General features: G+C 40.2%; 1 protein-coding gene across 1 annotated transcript in view; it reads right to left on the reverse strand.

Annotated features, from left to right (window-relative positions):
• Nucleotides 1-3,276: 3,276 nt before the first annotated feature.
• The window catches only part of samd10b (sterile alpha motif domain containing 10b), a 44,831-nt gene continuing 23,016 nt past the window's right edge, over nt 3,277-25,091 (reverse strand). The window contains exons 3-5 of the mRNA XM_029436485.1: nt 19,278-19,446; nt 13,348-13,488; nt 3,277-5,041 (exon numbers count right to left, since the gene is read on the reverse strand). Coding sequence (XP_029292345.1) covers nt 5,019-5,041; nt 13,348-13,488; nt 19,278-19,446 — 333 coding nt within the window. The 3' untranslated portion in view covers nt 3,277-5,018. The remainder of the gene's footprint in view (nt 5,042-13,347; nt 13,489-19,277; nt 19,447-25,091) is intronic.

Genomic DNA, 25,091 nt, shown 5'->3' on the forward strand with positions numbered 1-25,091 from the left:
TCCCATGCGTCCTCCAGCCTATAGCGGCTTTACCAAATGAGATGATTATAGTCCAGGCTGTGGCTATTCTTTGTCATTACCTGACTGTGGGCCAGTGCTTTAGTCAGTCACTGCAAGTAGCCCTATCTAAAAACCATTGGAATGACAAATGAGTTTAACAAGCTCCACATATTACCTATAGGATAATATGCTCAGCATTATATGCATAAACCAAGTTTTTTATAATAATCTGCCATACAATCCCAAAATTCAAGGTCAATATTTAGGCAATATTTATTAATCCTATTGATGTTAATCGCAGCTCAACAATACATAGATTTACAGTCAATACAATATTGGATTTTTAATTGCTGTAAATTGACTACAGGCTATGTGCATACTCCTGGCATTTCCCCATGTAAATCAGCTAATAATACATGTTTAACATATGGTGTGAAGCAACATCTTCCTTGTATCACAGCTCTCTAAATTAATCATTCATGGTATCATTGCCACCTCACTCGTTCAGTAAAACAACAGAGGGTCTCTCTCGGTCTTTGATTGGTGCCAGTTGTCATGACCTAATATTTCCTATCAGTTGAAATCATCTGAAACCATGATGTAATGTATGTGTAAAAAATGTTTTCAGAATTACCAGTGGAGGGCAGGAGAGCCTCATTTTTGTATCAAGTTTACTGTGATGAATTATCATCCCACAGTCTCACGTGTGTTTAAATAACTTTTAGTTTAATGTATACCCCTTTTAAATCAAAGAGGTAAACACATTGGAACACAGTAACAAAAAAGAGCTACACGGATTAAAGTATACAAGTATTTTCATATTAATATGCAAAACAATAATAGACATGTAATGTCAGGTAGACGAAATAAGCATTAATGAATTGAATGACTTAAATGACTTAAAGACATTTCCTTAAAGTTGAAGTCATGTTTTTGCTAACTGCTATACTATATATGTTGTATACTGTCTAAGAAAATGTTATCATGCCACCGATTCTTATTTAAGAACAATATAACACTATGTATTAACAAATTAATTTTATTGTTGCAAAAGATTTCACACTTCCAGATTTTTCTGTCATGTCCAGTCAAGGTTTGTCTGCATTAATCCTCCAATAGGGGGCAGTGTTGTCCTGTGATTTGTCATGAACAGCACATAAACCATAAACATGGGCCCTTGTAGCATCTTTGACACTTTAACATATGTGTTTGATTTTCATGGCAATGTCATGTGTGTTACTTTGATCCCATGAGACTTTACGGGACACTGAGACTGAGCCTGATGGGTTTTTACTCTTGACTAAGTGACAACTGCAATTTTCCTGCACAGCCTGCCCAATTGACGAACTTAAATCTTCCTCCTGCTCTCTTTAATGGCCGCTGATGCATAGTTCATGCAGGGCCTTGTTTGACCCGTGATTAATCCTTTTACCATGGCAGTGATTTATGTTCCCTCTCCTCCTCTGCTGAGTGAACAAAAGGCTACTTAATGGTTTTTAAAACTGGTCAGGTGGAGTGGTTTGTGCCCTAAAAGGCTCTTGAAGAGTCCATCCAGCAGTTGATTGTGTTATTTATCTTTTGACCTTTGCAACGAAAGTTGAGTGAGCAAGTATGCACTTTCTCCATGTACTGACTTGCTTTGTAGTGGTATTCTGAATATTAACACTTGGGAGCTGGCCAGAAAAATTACAGTCTTCAGCTGTTTGCGACACTGAGCAACTCCACTGGAGCAGCTGCTTAAGGGCTGCTCAACAGCAGTTGATGAGAGAGGACAGAGTGTTTCTCATTCTATTTCAGTGCTGTCAGAGGACTGAGATCCAGCTGATCAAAGCCACAAGCATATAACAATAAACAAGCTGGATGAAGAGCCTCTGCGTTTTAGAGAATGATGACGAAAGACAAGCTTTCAAAAAGAAAAGACACTTAATAGTAAACAGTATCCAATTAACTGCATCATGCAACCATCTGCTCCGCAGATTTATTATCTGTCAAGGTTAAGAAGGCTACTGTTTACTGAATCTCTCTATCATACATGTGCCTCGTTATCAACTTGTGAGTTGCTTCATGTCTCTCAGTAATTGGATCCAATTTTGTGTGTGTGTGTATGTGTGTGTGTGTGTGTGTGTGTGTGTGTGTGTGTGTGTGTGTGTGTGAGCAAGTGACAGAGACTAGGTATGTGTGTCTCTTCAGGCAAGCAGCACTGTTTTGCATTTACTGAGTCAGAGTCGTGACTCAAGGACCCTGAATGACAGGTCAGAGCTGAGCAAATATAATGTTTGTTTAGTCACACAATTCTATTTTTATATTCATTTTCAGATGAGCTTCACTTTCACTTTAAACTGTTTTTTCTTTCTTTCTTATACATACTTATATACTGATGTTTAAGGTTATAATTCATTCAATATTTAATAGAGGAATGAATGAACTAAGAGCAGAAAGAAAGCAACAATGGGAGAAAGACAATGAGAAACAAGTATCCACTAGAGTTGTTCAGAATTTCTTGGATATGACCAGAATAAGATTTGAGGATTTGAGGAGAGCGCCACTGAATCACTGTTGTGCCACTTAAATAAAAGCCATTGGGTTTCCATGAGTGTGTGTGTGTGTAGGTGTAAAACAGAGAAAGAAAGACACACAGAGAAAGGTAATCTTGTAGTGTTTCTGTATGCTCAGTAAATACATTATGATACAACATTGTTTTTTCAATAACTCTACTTAGGTGTGTCAGAGAAGTATGAGATATAATAATATATGAATGATATTGTACCACGAGGGTATGGTAGTTATACATAGGTTCCATTATTCAAAAGTCTTTGTGTACACATTCAGCCCTCTTTGCTTCACTGCTGTGACAGAAGCAACATTTCAAAAGGAACATGGTTACTTTTATTTTGGGATTGTCCAATGCTAGATTTATTTTGGTCTGATATTTTCAAATTCCCAAAGTACATAAACCAACTATCCTTCAGAGACTTGGTTATGTTTGTATTCTCGGAGGACACGCTATCACTTCTCCAAAGATGATTTGACAAAAGAAACTTTGTTTTGACAAATGTCTGTCCAATTGGGAAAGATCTTGGCTACCTTTTACAATATATTAGATATTGAATAGAGATTAATGTTCATTTATATTTAATTCTAGTAAAGGGTATTTTGTTGCTTTGATGTTACTTCTGTATCAAACATGTCCCTGTATGTCATTGTCTGCTGAACCAACTATATATGAAATCAATAAAAAAAACTAAACAATATATTAATACAACCTGAAATCAGGACCAGAACTGAATCTCAATTAGTTTATTTTAAAAAGACAGCTTTCATCATGTTCCATACAATATGTCTTCATATCTGTAAAGCACATAAATATGTTTCATTTTCCCTTTTTTGCATTTCAAACGCCTCATCAATCATCTGACAAAGTAACCCAAAAGTGTTCATATTTACAGTACATCAGGTAATCCAAAAATAATACAGTGTGTTCTCTCCCCTTTAACAGACAAATACTGACTTTACCTAAAGACTCCTCGTCAAAGGACGAATGGAGGGAAGTTGGAAGGTTAGGTTTTGTTTGTTGGAAGATTATTTATTTATTGAATTTATTTATTTATGTGACTGAGGCATCTTCATCTTACATAGCCGTCTTCTGCTGTTACATCAAAGGTGCTCGCTTGAGTGGTGCTGGGAATCTTGCATCTTGGTAGTTGTCATAGTATTTTTGATTTCTGAGCATTTGAAATCCGAGTGTCACACTCGGGACAGAAAGCGGGAAAGAATACAACAGAGGCTTCTCCTTTTTACTTAGTATTTGTGTGCGAGCGATGACATACTGTATACAGTAGCACACACAAAGGACAGAAGCTATGAGGCTGGCAAATGCTGCCACTGTAACAAGCACAATGTATATTTCCCTCAGCGGACACTCATACTTGCATCTCAAACCATTTATCCCATACAGTGCTACTCCTCTTCACCGTTTATCATTGAAATTATTACTAATTATTGCTTTATCAAGCATAGACAGTCAGTGATTATCATGGTAACTCTGTGTCCTTGGGATCCATCCTATTAATAAAAGACTACGGTATTGTTACAGTATATGCAGATGTATAGTGTATGTTATTCTACGCTCATACTGTACATATACATATATATTTCTAATTTCTCCTTGACATACTGCAGATCAGTCGCAATACAAAAAGACTGATTGTTGGAATGACATTCGGATTAAAGTGTCATTGTTGATCCTGCAAACCTACAATTCCAAAACTAAAGTCCTGAGAGGAAAATGTGAGTGTGACCTGTGGATGAAGAATTGTTTAGGATTGAATTGGCATTAGTCAAGACCAGCTGTGATTCCTTGAGAACAGGCTTGATGTTATAGCTTCAATGGGAGATAGAGATTGACTGGAAGTTTCTTTCACTTTAGATCCGAAGGCCAAGTCGTGGCGCTGCAAGTAAATCTAAGTTTACGTCACAATACAAGCCATCATCCACATGGTTTCAGCATCACGAGGCTCAAAGGTTAAGGTTATATAAAACCATGCCAAAGAGTGATTCATGTAATGACCTTGACCAGAAGAGAGAGGAAAACATATGAATCCTGCTTGTGCACATGTAAAAGCATACATCAAAATAAACCCAAGTGTTCTGCATCAAATTAAAAAAAGGTCAGATCCGAATGAGACAGGAAACCAAAAGGAGATTTTCTGCGATCAAGCATATACCAGCGACGGTCCTACATCATCACTAGGGTTGTGAATCTTACATCTTATCACTATGTTACAGTGGGTACCCCCGCCTCAAGCAGGGCTTTGTCTCTGTCTCAGTGTCTGTAAAAACCAAATTGGCCGCGTTGAATGAGAATCCTCCAGACGGGTTGGCATGTGGTGTAAAGGCTCGTCCTCTCCCCTTTCACTCGACGAATCTCCGCTCACATATCTGAGACAGCAGCTCTTCCATGGTTCCTGGAGATGTATTGTGACAAGGGGATGAGGGAAAGGGCTTGCCAAATAGATGAGCTAAGAGAAGTTTCCAAAGGAGGCTGCAGAGAGAGGGGAGAGAGGGGAGGGGGGATACTTAATCAAGATTTACATGGATAGAAAAAGCAGAGGTGAAAGTGCAGAAATAGTATGCTCTTATAATGCCTTATTGTAGCCTCAGTGTATGGTTAAACAAATGTCTCTGTTAATGCACCATGAAGCTGTTGAAACACATCTGAGAGCCTTTTCAAAGCACAAGTATGGGGTTCATAACCTTCCTGAATCTGTATGTAACACCTTACTCCCCCCAGACTCTGGTACTGAATAAATAAATAACCGGTGTGGCTGGCCTCTCTTTGTGTAACACGCTGCACTCAATCACAGAGAAATTACCTCTATAACAACCAATAATTTAGTATGAAACATGGCTGACTGAATAAGTGGTAGAGTAATGGTAGTGCGTGAAGATTGTGGCTATCTCGCTAACGTAGGGAGAGAGATGGACACTAAATATTGACGGGTAAAATTGTGGACCTGAAAACATCTTCACTATAAAAGTTTCTAATAATCAAATGCAGAGATTTCCACTATAAAAAGAGCTGATGGGTAATGTTGAATTTTGTATGTCATGGTTTAAGATACTGTATGCCTGAATTTCCCTCGGGATAAAGTATACATCCATCCATCCATCCATCTATCTATCCATCCATCCATCCATCCATCTATCTATCTATCTATCTATCTATCTATCTATCTATCTATCTATCTATCTATCTATCTATCTATCTATCTATCTATCTATCTATCTATCTATCTATCTATCTATCTATCTATCTATCTATCTACCTACCTATCTATCTATCTATCTATCTATCTATCTACCACATCATTATTCTAGTGCTGCTTTGACACTGCGGTTATATAATAAAGCTTTACAACAATGGGAATAAATTAAGCTAATCAGCATGTAACAAAGAGCCTTTATTCCTGAGTGCCATAATCTCTTTTTCTCTCTTGAAACAACAGATGCGACCAGGTGGTTTCCCTGACAACTAGCCAGTTTGTTCCATCCTGAAATGACACCAGGAGTCGGTGGGAACGTAGATTTTCCTCACCCAGACTGTTGGCATTTCAGCTCTGAGCCCTCCTCTCCTGATAGCCAAGGAAGACGCGCCACCTGTCTGTAGACACAGACAGATGTAACGCGGCACTGGAGTGAACCTGAACCAGGAAATGATGGAGAGAGACAGAAGGATGGAGAGGCACTGATATGACCAGAGGCGTGTTCAGACACAGAGAAAACAACTTCTCTGATAGAAACCTTTTTAAATGAGCTCCCAATGGAGTCCTCACAGCCTAGGTGCAGCAGAGGAGGAGAGGCGGATAAGAAAGCACCCAGGCTAAATTTGAGCTGAGGAAAAATGTCATGTTCCCTCTTTTTCTCTGTCTGTCAAGCTCAGATTTTCATTCATATTCTAATTCAGAGCTACGGTTCAGCTGGCAGGCGCCACATGGAGCTCTGAGTTAAAAGCTCTGCAAGGATGGGTAACATCACGGGAGCGTTTCAGAGCAAAAAGGTTACCAAGACCAAGACTCAAAGGGGTAAAGGGTTGGTCATCCTGTTTGGCAGATGGCTACACACAAAGGCATAGAGCGACTTTGATGAACATTTTATGGGTTGATAAGGAAGGAGGTGCTGACAGTTTATTATAAAGATATACCAACAACCAGAGGCTAAGAAGAAGAAGGAGGAGGGCAGATCCTCCTGGGTTCTGACCTGAATCCTCCCTCCCAAAGCTTTGCCCCTGCACGGTTCACACTACCCTGAGAGATCCATTGCTCCCGGGTGTGGAAGATATCATCCTTACCTTTCTTTTCCGTCCCTGATAAAACACAGCATAGCCTGATGAAAATACATGAAATACTGTAGGGGAAGAAAACAATACAAGATTCATGCACTATTTTTGTGCTAAAAGATAAAAGGGAATAGCTTTCATAACCATGAGAGGGTTAAGGACGAGAGGAATCATAAAAAAACATACTGTAAAAGAAAATGCCAAACTATAGCAGTGAAGGTTGAAGTGGTGGATGGGCATATATTACATTTGCATATGACTGATTTGAATTTCCACTTTTTTTTACTTTGAGTAAGTTTTGTTGTTTAGCCATGACCTGAAACTTTGCCCTTATGTTTAAAGTGATAACAACACAAACATATAAGTTTTTAGTTTCAAACACTAACCCCCTGTAGAATAGAAAAAAGACTGCAAAGGTTTTTGGAGTTACAATAGATGCCAAAAGTTCTTCAGTTAAAAAGCATTCCAGCATTGATAATGTGTATATCAAAACTTTTCAAACCACTTCAAGTAAACATGACGGTCGCTATGCTCAGTAAAGATTGAAAAAGGGGATGAGTGTTTGACATTCAAAATATATTGAGTGCAGTACGAGTTTAACCTTTCATTTCTTTAATAAAAAAAATCTCTTTTATTAGTCTGAACTTTACTCTTAGCTCACCATTTCTTAGGACAGGGGTCGGGAACCTTTTTGGCTGGGAGAGCCATAAAAGCCAAATATTTTTTTTATGTATTTCCCTGAGAGCCATATACATTTGAATGCAACTTTATGCGTGCATTTTTTAAGAATAACACGTCTCCGAGTACTAATAGAGGTATCAGTGTTGCATTGAACAGGAGCTCTTTTATTAAATAAACTAAACGCTTACGTTATTTATCTCATATATGTGCACGTTTCAGTGTTTACTGCACGGGTGTCAAACTCAAGGCAATTATATCCGGCCCGCGAGAAAATGTCATATGTCCGTCATAACTGGCCCGCCGGTTTTGGTAATTAAATCAATGCATGGCACAACCACGGGAAAATACATTTGAGGAATAATCTAAATATGTGAATGAAATGAAAGTTTTTGGAAAGCAAAGGGAAAGACACCACATATCTCTGGGAGAAAGTGGCGATGTGAGCTGGCCTGTTTGTGCGACATAACGAAGCATCTCACTGTTAAACCTGCAGCTTCAGGGCCGTGTGATCAGACATGTGTGATGCAGTGAGAGCTTTATAAGCCGAGCTGCCTGTGGGAGACTCTGATGCAGAAGGAAACTTTGGTCACTACGTGTTTCCAAACACTGACAAACATCTCCACCGCTGTGTTCCCGACAGCATTCTGCTGATCAACTGAGACCATTTGCCGACTTTGCAGCTCAGATATTTTAATTGAACTGCTCAGCAATCTGTCTGCAGTTGACTTAAATATGTTCCATATCTTTTTGCACTTTATGTGTACCCTGTTCAATAAATGTGGACCGTGTTTGGCCCTCGACGTAGTCCCAGTTTTTAATGTTGGCCTGTGAATGAGTTTGAACCCACCCCCCTCCGGTCTACTGCTTGCTTTGCGCAGTCTCACGACGGGCTGGGCTCCGCCCCCTACACACACACACACACACACACACACACACACAGCGGAGGAAAGGAGAGGGGAAAACTAAAAACAAATCCGCTGCTAAATGTTTTACTTTAAAATGGCACAGTATAATTATTTATTACTTGTTAAGTTAAAAAATGTCAGCTCAAAATTGTCTGCGAGCCATATCGCGTTATCGAAAGAGCCATAGGTTCCCGACCCCTGTCTTAGGACAAACTATCACAAAATGTCACATCCGATTTTTTATAGTTGTTAATTTCCTCTTATAACAAATAAGCTTTGAATGTGTGCTCCTTTCAGAAAATGTTTGCTGAACACTATTTATTCTCTCCTTTTCCTGAAACGCACAAAGCATGAAAACACGGTTCCATTCATGTATTGTATAGTAGTGGTAAAGAAGAGGTCCCCAGCATTCTCAGAAGTGATCTGATCAAATATATGTACAAAATATTATTTTTTCACTGCAGGAAAGAAAATATTGAATGTACTCTTCAAAGCCTGAGGCTATTTGTACAGAGAACAAAACGCCTAACCTTAGAAGTCACCACAGTTAACCTTAAAGGTGCACTCTAGCAATTTAGTAATGCACTTCCATAAAGTCTGGGGACTTGTGAGAGAAAAAGAATGGTCAACGTTGGTGCAGCAGAGGCTGAGATATCTTATAGTCTCCAGGTTAAGATTAATCTCCAAAAATGTGGGATCCTACAATTCCAATAATGCAACATCTGCAATGCATCTTTCCATATTCACACCTCTAGTTTGCAATGCAAATATTTTAAGTCTCAAGTCTACCTTAAGTCAACCTTAATGTAATGTAAGACATAATACAACTTTTTGGAAAATCATTGTGTAAGCAGACAAACAAATGTGTCCCTTTAAAATCCTTCCCCTGAAATCATTCCTTTTACTAGTTATATAGTTTATCTACAAATAAACCTTCTCACATGTTCTACAGACTCCGTGAGACAAAACATATCAGTCTCTTTAAGTCACAGACACAAGCATTTGTCTGAATTCAAACTCCCATTTCCCCCTGTGGTTGTTGTGAGGAGAACAACATTTTCAACACAAATTTTCAGCATAAGTAATGTGATTCCATGTTGAGTGTGAAATGCTATTACAGTGCTTTGAGCAAGTGAGCCACCTCCAGACAGATTAGCATGGAGCGGAAAGTATAGGGCCCCACAGGCGGGGAATGAAAGTGCTATGAGGCCAAGCTTTCTTTCATTATTCATGTTCCTTCATTAACCTCTTTACCCATCTCATTTCTTTATCTCTGTAATCTGTCGATCTCACTACCTGTATTTTTTAAATATCTTTTAAACATCTCACTTCCAATCCCAGCTCTGTGTCCTATTGTTGTTTCTTTTTCTTCCTTCTCCAATTCAAATCTTAGCCCTCAGGTGCTTCTGTGCACTTTTCTCTCATTTGTCTTTTTCATTTTGTATCACATATACATGTATTTTCACAGGGAGTTGGAGAGACACCGAGATGGAGCACCTATTGCCTGTAAAGGTTTACGAAATCACTGAAGAGTGCATTTCACAAAGCTGCTGAACGCTGCAGAGTCTTGTAAGGGTCGTGGTAAATCGTGCTATCACGGCTCAGATCAGAGACAAACACATCACATTCAAGCTTATTTGTATTTTCATCTTCTTTTCAACAGTTATTGTGAGATCAATATTTAATCTTTGGTAAATCCATCGTAGATGAATCAGACCTGACAGGCGATATAACACAAGGCTCCACTAAATCACACCAAAATTGAAAATGCATTGGTTGAATCTTTTAGGGAGAATAGCTGAAAGTGTGTGTTATGTGGAGTACCGTGTGAACCAAAACAGCCTGCAGGTGCATTAGTTACTGTGCGACGAGTCGGGCACTTTCTTTCTCACCTTCAGCTCTCATCCTTCCACTTCACCGTCGCCATTGCTTCTCCACACAAATCACCTACCATTCAACATCAGAATCTTTTCCCTCCTACGCATGTCAGCATCTTCCGATTTTCTCAACCCCACAGTAGCCATGCTGTCAGGAACAGCTGAGCTCAATTTAAATATCTGCATGCTAACATGCTCACAAAGACAATGTTAACATGATGATATTTGATCATTATTTCATCATGTGGAGAATGTGGATGCCTGTACCAAATTTCATGGCAATCCATCAAATAGTTGTTGAGACATTTCACTCAAAACCACCAATTTCAACCTCATGGTGGTGATATAGGAAAAGTCAGGGGACCACAAAAGTCAATAGGCTTCATCCTCTAGGGACCATACATGTCTGGCAATCTATTAAAAGATGGTCAAGATATTTCAATCCGGACCAAAGTGGTGAACCGAGTGACATTGACCGCATTCATTTAAATAGTTTGAAAGTACAGGCTGAGATGCAGGGACATGGCATAGCCTGCTGGTTACATAAACTTTGCTGAAGTGTCAGTCGTTATGCTGTAGAGTGTAGATAATGACAAGACAGGTCATTTTACGGTAAAACTGGTTTTTTTTAATGTTCCAGTCCACACTCCTTTATCACCTCTGCCCTCATCTACCACCTTATCACCACCTCATCACACTCAGCACTTAAAAACAACCCCCATTATCACCCCTGCAGCTGCTTCCCACACTGTCCTACTTTCATCACCTCCGAATACCCTCCAACCCTGTGAACCTCAGGTGTTTTATAAGGCCACCAAATTAGCTTGCCCATATAGCTTAGAGTCAGAGCCTGCTGAACTGGCAAATTACATTTGCATTGCTCTATTAATAGAAGTGTCCGACAGCAATTTAAATCTTTGTCCTTACCAGCAAATTGCATTCCATCTCGCAATTTAATTCAGTTTGATTCAATTCAACATGCTTGATTGGCATGAATGCGACTAAGTGTCTAAGCAAGAGGAATGAATGAGCACACAAAACTGAGTGAGTTTGGATTTCCTGGTAATCCACTGGTTTAAGGCACACGCAACTGGTTCGAGTCTGGCCAGGGCCCTTCATCGCACATCATCCCCATTCCTCCCTCGTTATGTTTCTGTCTCTCTCTTGGGAAACTTCAAAGCCAAAATGCTGAAAGGTAAACAGTCAGTTCAAGGTGAGATATTCAGTTCACTTGTTGCCTAGCAGTGATGGTCTTTTGCGGCATCACCAGTTCAAAGAAAGGGCTGTTTGGTGAGTGGTCTGTATTAATGTGCACTATAATTGGATTTAGTCCTGCATATATTGGCTGGTCTTCTTCTGTGACTGTTACTCTTGTTCTTTAATTGCAATTGTAGATTCGATTGGTTCTGATTACATATTTGGTTAATTCAAGAATCAATAACTTGTCTTTTATCTGTTTTTGTTCATCATGCAGACGTTTCATATTGTGATATTCAACGTCTTCAGATGAACTGATTACATTTTTAAATGTCATCTCACATTCAGGAGCCCATATCTATGTTGTGCTTAGTCTCCATAGATCACAGGTTTGTAGCACTATGTTCCTCATATTTTATAACACACATATAGCTCTTTCTGTCTCCCTGTCTCTCACACACACTGTTCATAGTGCTGTAGGGTTGTGGACCAATCACAACATCTCTGTCTCCTTACGCAGTCTACAAGGACACTTTCAGGTCCCAAAGGTGGGTCATGGATAGATTAAAATGAGCATCAAACCCAGAATTATTTATATAATTTCTGTCAAGCTCTTACTTTAAAGCAGACTGGAGAGTGAAAAAAAAACAGTAACAGCATGATCAGCATGAATAATCAGAAAGGGAGAGTGGGAGCATGACAGATTGTAAAAAACACTTCATTTACTTGTTTGAATGAAACTGGTGATTGTAGGAGTCCTTACACCATCAGTTTATAATGAACAGTTGATGACATAAACAACTCCATTGCGCTGCATGAACTAACACAATACTCTATTTTGGTTGAATGCACTTATGTAAAGGGAGAGAATTGGACAATTTAGAGCAAATGGTTACGCAGTTATTTTTATTTTTGCAGAAAATGGTTATTTTCTCCCTGGTGCTCCATGAATAAGAAGAAAAACAGTCAAAACCTCCAGAAATGTTTTGCTCCTTGTTTGAATACTGAATTACTGAAGCACACTGAAAACAACTAAAGCCACAAGCAGGTTGCAATACCCTTAAATGCTGTACATCCCCTCTTATTCAAGCCGGGGTCCTGCTGCTGAATATAGGTCATGATCTTATGATTAAAGGTGCCACAAGTAAAACCTGAGTGAAATAGCTGGAAGTCGCTGAGTGCATTTGGCTCTGAATAATAATGAAACATGAAAAACTGCACGACGCATCCATCAAATCGTTAAATATGCCTATTTTAGCGTGTAATACCATTGAAGATTTAAAAAGAACATATTGAATTTAAGCGACCGATCGATAAATACCTGTGGTCTCAATCCAGGAACCTACGGGGAACATGTTGTTGCACAACTTGAAGATTTCAACAATCTCCAGAGAACATTTGAAATCTACTTCCAGTAGGAGGAAAGTGTGTGGACATTTCACTTTGATGACTCATATTCATCAATGAACACAGACAACAATTACCTACAACAAGCACAACAACAGCTAAAACAGGCTCGCGAGAAGCAAGTGCTGAATCAAGGTCAACAGTGATTGACTGAGCCAGTTTACTGATGGCTGGATAATAAAAGTGTTTACCAAAGCCATCATTCAGAGGCAGGGCAGCAAATCAAGAGCTCCCATCAATAAAAACCACACGCAGCCACAAACAATTGCACTTCGATGTCCAACTCCACGTATGTCACAGCAGGCATGCAAGCTCTCAGACTGCCCCCACAAAATGTAGCCAAACCTAACTTCTCTCCACTTTCTTTATCTTTCCCTCTTTCTCTGTCACAAAAACACAATTACTCACAGACACATGGTTACCCACACACCATCTCGTAACTTACTTCTACTAAGGAGCTGCAGGTTGCGGACCTCTTCTCTGACCTGCAGCTGGAGGACTTGTTGGAGGACTTCCTGCCTCAGCGTCTCCTGGACGATTCCCATCCTCTCTAGCTTCTCCCCGTTCAAACGCAGCAACGCCCGTCCTGACAGGAGGAGGAGGAGGAGTACATGGATTAAGTTTCTCCACTTAGTTTGAAAAATACCATAATAGGTGAAATTGAGAATAGTCAACTTTGTCCTAAAGATCTATGTGTGTGCTACATTTTTACCTTTGGGTATTCCACATTATAATTATTAGTTGCATTCCAGATAGATTAAACACCCTGGTGTTATTGGAGAATAATATCCAGACGCCCTCTATTAAAACCCACACTCTTCCTATGTGAATGTGGGTTTCTTTCCATACTTCAAGCACATGCATTTCACAGGGATAGACGACTTTATGAATGTCAGGGCCTATCTATTGCATGTGTTACGAATGTGTTTGCAACTTTAATTTATGTTGTAGATTCTAATTTCCAGGAGTAAGGTGTTTATTTCCTGGTTAATACTCTTTAGTACAGTAAAGAGGCTGGCATTGCTCAGGCTGGCTGGAGCTTTACTACAGAGTATGGAAGTTAATGGAAGTTAACCCTGGGGACACACACATTTACCATACCATTACCCACAGTAAACTGCTTTTACAACCAAGCTGTACTCACACAAACACAAAGGCAATATGAAAAACTTAGACAGTGTGGTAATACACACACACACACACACACAGACACACACACACACACACACACACACACACACACACACACACACACACACACACACACACACACACACACAGGTTACTATGGGTAAGGGAGCTGTGTCCTTCCCCGGTGCAGACAGAAGAGGAATCCATCATACCTGCAGTCGCTCTGTACGATGCCCAAATCATAATTAGACACATTACTCATGCAGCGCACTCTCCGAATCATTCAAGTTCATTCCTATTTCCTTCCCGTGGAAATCACTGCATTCTCTGTATCTCTACCTTTCTTTCTACTTCTGTATTTCTGTACCGTATATGCTTATTCCATACACATAGTAGCCTTTCTTTCTCAGTCTCTCGCTCTATCACACACACACACACACACACATCTACACACAGACTCAAAATGTAGATAATGGGACACAATAATAAACTGTGTTGTTGTTCCTTTATTCCTCGGCAGCAGCTAATGAGCACGTCTGTCGGGGGAGACAAGAAGAGGGAACAGAACAGAACAGAACTAAAGAGAAGAAGACAAAAGAAAAGTACATTAAAGGAGAATAGAGTCCTCTGCCCTTTGTCCCTTCTCCGAGCCCATAAAATATATATATATATTTCCTTAACAGAGAGCGTAGTCATATTTCATAAACACAGGCTGGAGGGTGGAGAACAGATTTATGTGTGATAGACCGAGGTAGGTCTGTCGTGACCCTCAGTGGACCAAGGCCTGGGCTGAGTGCCTCTAAAACCATCGGTAAAAACTAATGTAACATGCCTCAAGCCGTAGTATTCACAACATCTCGACTTCAGCAACAAAGGTGAGTTGTAAAGTCGTAGCACAGCATCCGTCCTTTGCCCATGTTGCCTAAAACTATTTCTACTACAACTCCACAATACTCTAAGATTTGGGATTTCATAATGTCCAATGTCCTTAGGAGCCTAACCTAACCTCTACCTCAGAGCGCGTCGATTGACACATCTGAAGTGTTTTTTAACAGCCATGCTCGAAAGCGGGGTGAAGAATTGGCGATAATCGTTGTGGATAACAACGCACATTTTGACACTCTATCCTGCAAGGCATTGACAATGTTGAACTCTGAAAAGTGACAGAAATTTTGAAAGTTCAAACCCTGCCAACTAACCTCCTCACATCAGGACAATCACTGCATGAAGTGGGTGTGAATTTTGGATTGTTTGTTTCAGGAAGTTACAGCGCCCCCTAACTCTGATATCGCTAAGTTGTGGGGGAACGCCAAATCATAGAGTCATAGAGTTTATATTTTTCAATTTCTGATATCAGTAGTTACTGTATGGACTTCGGCCCTGGGGGAGGGGATATGCAAAGCAGTTCCACCATCCGACGGGCTCTTCTGTTGATGTCTACTGGCCCCGTAACTGTTTCATATTCCACTACTGGAACTCATAACATGCAGCTGGACTTTTAGTCAGTGTTCCCATGTTTGCAAATGTATGACTCCTCTGCTGACCGATGCACTCTCACATGTCAAACTGAAGCTCTGTCTATTCCAATCTTCATTTCCTTCTTTTGCGTAACTATTCCGACACACATATAGCTGTGTGTGCCCTTTGGAGGTAAAGTGAAATAGGATTGAAGCTTGAAAAATGTATTTAATAAAAGTATTAAACATTTAAGTTCAGCTGAAGTAGGAGTCAAATGTTGGTTATCATGACGGCAAGTGTTTGTACTGGTCTTTTTTCCTCTATATACAGTGGTTGAGAATGTTTTGTTAAGTGATTGATACTTTGTAGGACAGACAGATTACTGAACATTAGTAGAGCAGCAGTAATTGTGATTTTTATTTTCTAACTCCTGAGCTATGATATATAGCTCTCACTGGACCTTGGCCAGCCAAACGAGGACAGAACAGCCAGTTCTTGCCTTACAACCAGACGGGCTGGAACAATACAGACTAAGAGCTACCTCTACTGTGTGCACGTCTCCACTCCCCCGGAGACTAAACAATGACAAACCAGTAAGCTTTCGTAATGGTTTAATAGATACTGTATGTGTATGTGTGTGTGCACATGTAGTTTAAAATAAGGCAGATTATTTACTTCTCTTCAGAGTCCAGTCGCTCTCCGTTTCCAGCACATAGAGTTGAACAACACATTTTGTGTGAGCACAATTATCTTGGGGATACAACAACAATCATTTTCTATTTATTTTGTGCTAAGTTTCAGTTATTTTTTTCAAACACACACTTCTGTCTGCACACTCATCAACCTCTTTAACGCTTGTCCCCAACAGCCCTCTGGTGTGTGCTTGCCAACAGAAGTACCAGTATGTCCTAGAAAAACCACCAAGGTCTGTGTGTGTGTGTGTGTGTGTGTGTGTGTGTGTGTGTGTGCGTGTGTGTATGTGTGTGTGTGTGTGTGTGTGTGTGTGTGTGTGTGTGTGTGTGTGTGTGTGTGTACAAATGAGACAAAGCAGGTAAATGGAGTTCAAATCAATTCCCCTAAGAAAGACTTAATGCATCTCCTAAAAATTGCCTGCAGATAGGGAAAGTAGTGCTGTCAAAGGGAGAAAAGAAACACAAAAACAAACAACAAATTTAGAGATCGCTTCTCTCAATTTGGCTTCAAAATAAATTGCTTATTAACGACGTCTGTGGGCATGTGGGAAGCAGTTCTGCCTCGGATATAGGACAATAATGACACTTAAACCTGTCTAAAAAGCAATTTGAGAAGTAGGACGGTAAAGACTTCCTTATAAAAGAATACTTTTGATAGAAGAACATGTTCCTTCTATGTCTCCATTCAAATGGCCTCATCTGCAATTCACACATGATATACAATGGTGACCTGCATCTGTATATATTACCATGATAAGGAAAATAGAATATTACTGCAATGTGGAAATTAATGCAGCAGCAGCTGGAATGCAATTTAGTGAGCAAGATCACATCTGGAGGTAGTCTAGCGTGTTTTTTGATCAGACCTCAGTCTGTAAATGTAATCTATGCAGCTTCCCGTCATGAGAAACTATCTGTACATGAGCTGAAGACAGCAGGAGACAGATTAGTGATTGTCTGACACCTAGTCTTTGAACCTGCTGACCTACGGTACCTTTGAAATTTCTTATCACAGTGTAGACAAAATATAAACACCTGTTGTGAATGCAAGGCACGTCATTATTCTGAGACCTGGTCTAGTTGCAAAACAGGGCCTCTGTCAGTAAATCATATACACACCATGCCACCATTTCACTGGCGTTATATTCATGTTTCACTATGTGCTTATTATAGCACAGAGATCAGGGTTTCTAGTTCAAATTTGGATTGCGATCGTTTCTTGCTTTTGACAGTAGCTAGGCTGCTGGCGGTAACCATGTTGCTAACGATGTATAAACAAGTAGATCGAACTACTTGTTCCTATGGAAATCAACAGACAGTAAATATGTTATTACTGAAAGCGATCCGTTTGTGGTTGTGACATCGTCCCCCAACAATATACCACATTGTGAAGATACATCTTTACAAATACATTTTTGGATACCCTCTACACTACACCTTTGATATACATTTTGTAATGTATTCACAATCAATCATTTAATTATTTAGCACAAAACCATAATCGGCAAATAACTAGTAACTACGGTTGTCAAGTAAATGTACTCAAAAATGAAAAAGACGTTTGGTCACACACCAAAGGCAAATCAAGCTTGCCTGTCGACTAGGAGAAGCAATCACAGATGTGATATAGGGAACTCAGTTCATCACAAGCTTCACATACTTCACTGTGGTGGAACAGAATTATAATCGCATTGCACACACAGTCTGACAACCTATTTCCTGCTTTTGACAAGCATCCAAACTGAGTTACAGTATCTAAATCATGTCTACTACTACCAACGATAATAGGAACAAAAAGAGGACATTAACAACAGTTGTGATAAAATCAATAAACTATAACAAAAGATGGTAGCATGAATCTTTACACACATTTTAAATGTAAGAGCAAGAGACACTGAAGAAGCTACACTGATCTCCCCAGGCAGCTTGTTCCACTGTGACGCTGCCATTACTGAGAGAGAAAAAAATTACTTTTGGGTCACTGAACTAAGATGATACAGACACACAATCCATTTCTCGGCAGTGAGATCTAACATCCTTCTGTTTATTGATGTGAGTCTTTGATGCTGACCATATGCATCAACAACAAAAATACATATTCACACATTATTTGCACATGAAAACACAGGAGCCAATAACACAGGCAAAATGAAATCCAGCTGGACATCAGCAAGTGAATACATAAGGATAATTGGATCCAAGCCTCTGTCTCTCTGTCTCTTTGAGAATACATAAATACAAATGATCAGATCAGAGATGCTGTAACTATGACGGTGGCAGCATTGTTAACCCTGAAGCCAGTGTGTATGGCTGTGCCTGTGTGTGCCGGTGTGTGTGTGTGTGTGTGTGTGTGTGTGTGTGTGTGTGTGTGTGTGTGTGTGTGTGCATGCAAATGTAAGCGAGTAGTGGCTGACCCTACGGCGCAGAACAGCAATCTGTTCTCTGTGAGACGCTAAAAAAAGAAACTGCTTTACCGTCTGGTCTGTCAATGTGTGCGAACAAATGTGTATTTGTGTGCGTGTTTGTGTACACAATTGTATGTATCTGCTCATGTGTGTCTGTTGGGTTTGTGAGTCTATTCACTTGCATGCATTTGTGTGGGCTTGCTAACAAATAAATGTGTGTGCGTGTGGGGGGTGTTGTTTGAACTCAAAACACAATAACCCACCATTTTTTCCACAGATTTCCCTTTCTTCTCCAAAAATAGGCTGCACTCCTTTCGTTACCTCACATGAATGCCTTTTAAATCTCCTTTGGAGAGATTTGGGTGTAAACCTGTTTCCAGTTGAAAAAGCTAAGCTGTGGAACCACAAACCTAAAATAAAACTTGTGTGACATTTGGTAAGCCTTTTATGGCATTTGGTTTGCAATATCTTAGTCTACAGAAGCTGCTGTGCTGAGGTCAATGGACAAGGGACTGGTTATATTTCCGACAAGGAAGAACATCTACAAGACCACTCCTAGGTCATAAAAACTATTTCAAATATATATAGTTGCAAATACGAAAATTAGTAATCATTACAATGAATCACAATCAGACACATTGGTTTCTGTGATGCTTTGTGTGCATGCATCTTCGTGTGGTGTGCAGTACCTGTGATGGCATGATGGGAGAAGGCCTCTACATAGGTCAGGTAGTTGTGAGGACAGTGTTTCTTAAGCCACTTGCAGACATCCTGCTGAGTCCACAGCACCACAGGTTTGGACAGACTGGACAGAGTAGGACTGGTGTGATACACAGTGAAGGCTTCACCCGGACGCAACTGAAACACAACAACAACATTATATTAACCGTCGCACTCTACTGTTGCATGTTACAGTATGACAGTATTAACAGTATTAGCAAGACAGAGTCAGTAGGTGTAGGTGTATGTATATATTTGTGTTTTAATTTCCTGAACTACAATATGACGCAAGTTGGAACATTACTCTTTTATTGCTTTTCCCCACATAATCACCTTGTTATTGCTCTAGCTTACCTAAATATGCAAAATGCTGAATTTTCTCATTAATGTGAAATTAACTGGGATGATGTGTTTTAATGTAGTTTGCAACAAAATCCCTTCTGCTCGTAAATCACACATAGAAAATGCACAGAGTGCAAATAGAGTAATGCAATGGAAAGCAGCTTATTAGGGGTTTATATAGTATTGTGTAGCCTGCAGTGTTATCTCTCATTTATTGCATATAGAAGTAAAACATGTACACGTTAGTATGTGTGTGCACAACTTAAACCATTTAAAATGTTGAAAAGGTTATCGTCGGCGCTTCACATTCTCACATTCACATAATGAGCTTAAATGAAACCCAAATTAACAGCAACATACGGTTTAAAAGCTTGTAGGCAGAGAAGGGCAAACAGATGCTGTTCATTTGATTAAAAGGAGCACTGCACTCGGTCTTCGCTTTTCAACCCTAATTCAGAGAGACAAATGTAAAGCCACTCTCACCATACTTTCTCACGCTTTTCATTATTCCAAGTCTCTACAATGCATCACTTCACCCCTCTACCAAAAACATATCTTGATACAGTATTTACAGTATTACATTCCATGGGTTGTGTAGTATTGTGCCTGCTGTGGTCTTTTTTACTAAGGTAATGTTTTGCAATGCAATTAGTGTGATTCTATCCTATTTAACGATGCTGTGTCTTTATTCCTCTCATACTCAATTTCTCTCTCTGCTTCACACACCTTCCTCTCACCCCAAAATAATCCAGGCTTTTCTTTGTGTGTCAAGACTCACGGCTATGTGTGGGGAATTAATACGGACATTAATAAAGTCACAACCAGTTTATATGGGCAGGAAACACAACCACTCCTTGTCCCCTCAGCCCTCTCTCTTGTGTGACTTTGTCTCATATCTAATCCATTCATTCATGCTCTGACTGTGCCAACTTCACAACAAAGACTTTGGCTGATTTTCAACAGAAAAACACAGAACTTCTGCCAAACGTTCCACTCCATAACTGACTGCATTTAATGGGATTATGTATGCTGAAATGTCATACACACAAATGCAACTTGCACACACTTTTGTTGCTTAATATCCAATGTTCTCCCCGCCGCCTTTTTGTTAATGACACAAAGACCAGCTCCCAGAACACCTTCACATGACAATAAGTGATAGACACAAGTTCATAATTATTTACGTATTTGCTTGCCGCTGTAATGAGATCTCTTCTTGTCAATTAAAGGACCAATCAGCCCTATCAAGTTCTGGCTGGTCCACCAGCTAAGTGCGTTCATGCTTTGTAGGCCATAATTGAAAACAACTCCATTTCTTCGCTCTGGTGTGTTTGCTCGTTTCCTAATCACACACATACCTCTAACCCGAGTAAAGCCATTTTAATAACCCAAATGTACTGCTCCAGCCCCATCATTAATTGAGACTAAGATGGGAGAGGTGTGGAAATGCTCTCTCTTGTGGATGATTGAACGCGGACAAGAGGAAGTTAAAAATGTGTCCTCGTCTTTGGATGGCCATCTTAAGTCCCGATATTTTCTGCAATCCTCACATTGACATAGTTGAGTAAATATTAGAGTGAGTTGGGGCTGAAAATGCCTGAACAATCATTAAATTGAACAAGACAAATAGCTTTTTGTCTAGATCAGGTCAAAGGCAACCAGGCCTGCTGTTTTAGGACCAAACAGAAAGGTCATAATCCTTTGACCTGCAGGGCAGAGAGACTTCACAGAGGAGAGAAATACACGTACTCTTAATATGAAGCATTTAACATGGAATTAAATAGGATTGGGTTTCATAACATCAGAAAGATAGGTCAAATTATGTGAAATTCATATGTCAACAGGATACAAAGTAGTAGACACACACCATATTTTAATGTGTGTCACCCAGAGTCATTATTTGAGGATATGCCACTGTGCTTTTTCTCAATATTGACACTCTTGACCATTGTCACTGCCTACTTCTGTTATCTGTATGCTGCGTTCGGTCTGTGCTATGGGTGTCAACTAATGTGTGCTGCCAGACGCTGCCGATGTATGTCGCACTTACGGTTAGAGAGGAGAACAGCTTTTCCTGCTGGATGCACAAACCAGAACATTACAGCATACAACAACATCAACACTATCACAGATAGTGCAGTTAGAAAATCCGGAAGAGAGATTCATAAAAATCAAGGGACCTATATTTACGAGAAAACACATTTGAACAATCTGCAATAACTTATCTTCAATAGTGACTAAGTGACATGGCTTTGCATCATCACAGAATAAATCAAATAAAACACTTTAGATCCACTGAGGAATCAAACACATTACAAATATGGGAAACATAAACAGATCCTTGCATATAAGTTGTAATGATTATATTATTGAATATATCATGACTCATATCTGTTGACATTTATTTAACTGTACAGGATGTCGTATACAACTACATAGATGAAAAAGAAAGATGACAGACGGACAGATAGAGGAGGTGAACAACGACAGACAAGGAATGAGAAAAAGAAAAAGCAGACAGTGCGCAGGGGAACAGGGCACTCTTTGCGTGAGTAATAGCCTTCATCATCAAGAAGCCAGACAGAAGGAAAATGGAATGATAGCTCCCCATCATCCCTCCTTCTCTCCTCTTCATCCCTTGCTTTTTTTCCACCGGTCTTTGGCCATCCATCAGACTGTATCTCCTCTAGCCAGTTCAGTGTTGTCCCCGTTCACCCTTTACTACCTCCCCCACTCCTAGTGAGACCTACTTTTGTCCAGCGGGAGGAGCTCCCTCATTCATTACGTACAGCAGAGGAAGGAGAGTGGCGGAGCTGGAGGAGAGGGTGTGAATCGTCAAATTGGAGGATGTATATGGAGCGGAAGTCTAATATGAGGAGGAGGAGGACAGAGAAGAAGGAGAGAACGAGGGGGAAGGTAACAGATATGCAGTGATATGTTGGATTCAGCACCACAATGGCCGGGACAGTAAGCCAAAGTCATGTGTTTCAAACGGTTTAGTCCTTAATTGATTTAACATGAAGATATTGAAGTTCTTATCTACCATCCATATTTGATTATGCTGCAAAAGAATTCCCCTTAAAAGTAGCTCTACATTTTGGGAAATGTGCTAATTCACTAAACTACAGCCAGTTAGCTTAGCTTAGCATAAAGACTGAAAACAGTGAGGAAACGGCTAGCCTGGCTCTATCAGAAGGTAATACAACAATGGCGTAAATATCAACGGTGCAACCGGTGCAGCTGCACAGGGGCCGAGGCTGATCCGCAAATCTTTGCCAAGATATTTATGTAGAGTATGTGAAAAACAATAACAATGAGATTCCTAGCTAAAGTGATATACCACCTTCCTGCCTTGTGGATAACACTTACGTTCCGTTGCATTCTTCTCAAAAGTTATGAAGGAAGAAGGCCTGCTGGGTAATGCTATTTTGTCTAACGACCTTGCCCCCTGTCTTTTGTAATAACGACAGTGACTCACTTTTAGCGAGAAGCATTCTTAAGCAAATGGTCAAAGTTAGCGGCATAATGTTTAGCAAGCCCAAACAAAAAAGTGGTGCTAAACAGAGGAAGGATAAAAGGGAACAGAAGGAGTATAGTACTAAACTGACTAACTTAAGATCTTTTTTACTCATACCCCTGCGTCATCATTGTTGAATGTTAGCAACATTGAGAAGCATTTGGAGGCTCTCAATAGAGAACAGAGTCATGAATGGACATAAGTCCATGGAATGGACAGTGTTGACTTTTCAGAGTGCAAGGCCCGTACAATGAACTTCTATCACAACTATGTTATGCTGCTGAATACAATCTGTCTACCATCGCTCTGAAGCCGACAAAATAAACATGTTACAGTGTCTTTTATAAACTGTACAAAAATGATGTCACCACAAGGCAACAGGAATTCACTGTACCCGTCCAAGAAATTGTCCTGCACATAACCCCTATAAAACACTATTCCCGTCTTCCTGCTAGTCAGATCCATTTTCCCTTCCTAATCCACATACTCTGATTTTCTTCTCTGCACTTCTCTATTGATTATTCTGTTTGTATCCTCGAAAAGCTTATTTCTCTTATCCCCCCTCTACTTGCTCCTCATACATTTCATCCCCTGCCTGCCTGACAAACTCCCTCCGCCCTCCCTGTCCTCCCTCCCTGTCCTCCCTCTTTCTTGTTTCCTCCCTTCGATCTTTTTTCTGCCTTGGCTTCTGCGAACGGAACTACTTTTTGCCCATTTGTCATCGATCAACTTTTATTTATGTAGCTCAATATCACAAATTACACATTTGTCTCAGAGGGGTTTACAGACTGTACAGCAATACGACACTCGGTGTCCTTAGGCTGTTGCAGCGCACAAGGAAAAACTTCTCAAAAGAAACCCCCGTTAAAAAATGGGAGAAGCCTCAAGGAGAGCAACTGAGGAGGGATCCCTCTCCTAGGACGGACAGACGTGCAATAGATGTCATGTGAACAGAATAAACAACATAGTATAATTACAACATAGACAATCCATTTCCAAAAATTATATTGTTATCATGTATGAAAAGGATGGAACGGGACTCTTTCTGTGTGTGTGTGTGTGTGTGTGTGTGTGTGTGTGTGTGTGTGTGTGTGTGTGTGTGTGTGTGTGTGTGTGTGTGTGTGTGTGTGTGTGTGTGTGAACTGAATCAGGATTAGCTGAATCAGGATTAGCTGAATCAGGATTAGCCGAAAGTCAGGGGAGCGTGGGGAATCCATAAAATGTACTCTTTGTGACCGACAACGCCTCTCTTCCGACGACTGCTTCTGTCTCTGCACATCCACATCCTGCCTGAGATTGATCAATGATGCTACGCCAATTAGCAGAGTGTGTGTGTGTGTGTGTGTGTGTGTGTGTGTGTGTGTGTGTGTTTGAGTGAGTGAATCAATCCATGTTTTATAATCTACACACCATGCACTGTAGCTGCCTTTCCCTCTCCACTCTGCATCTTTTCTTTCTGTCACTTAATTTCTCCACAGGTGACTAAACCCTTCTCCTCTATCTTCTCTGTAGGCTCTGCTGTCTAACCTAACAGCTCTCTCTTTCTATCTCTCCCTCGACTGTGCCGATCTATCTCTCTGCTGTCGTTTTAGAATCAGATCTTCAATCTGTCTCTCCAATCCTAAAACCATGTCAGATCCTGACACATGATTCTTCAAATCTCCTGCTCACCTCTCTCCCCAACGTCTCATTTCATCTTTCCTCTCCTCTCAGTAAACACTGAACCCACCTCTTGTCCCTGGATGTTTCTGTTGCATAATTTAGCACCCCTGTGTCTCCTTTTGCTCAGTTTAGTGTTGTACATATGTGTTTTAGTGTCACTGTGTTTCTGAAAATGTTTATGTGTGAGTGTCCTCTTGTCAGAGGAAGTGTGTGCAAGTGTGTTAACTGTCAGCCTCCGTTAGCTTCGCACATCTCTGCCTTT

Source organism: Cottoperca gobio, chromosome 7 (genome assembly GCF_900634415.1).
Source record: "Cottoperca gobio chromosome 7, fCotGob3.1, whole genome shotgun sequence".
NCBI lineage: Eukaryota > Metazoa > Chordata > Actinopteri > Perciformes > Bovichtidae > Cottoperca > Cottoperca gobio.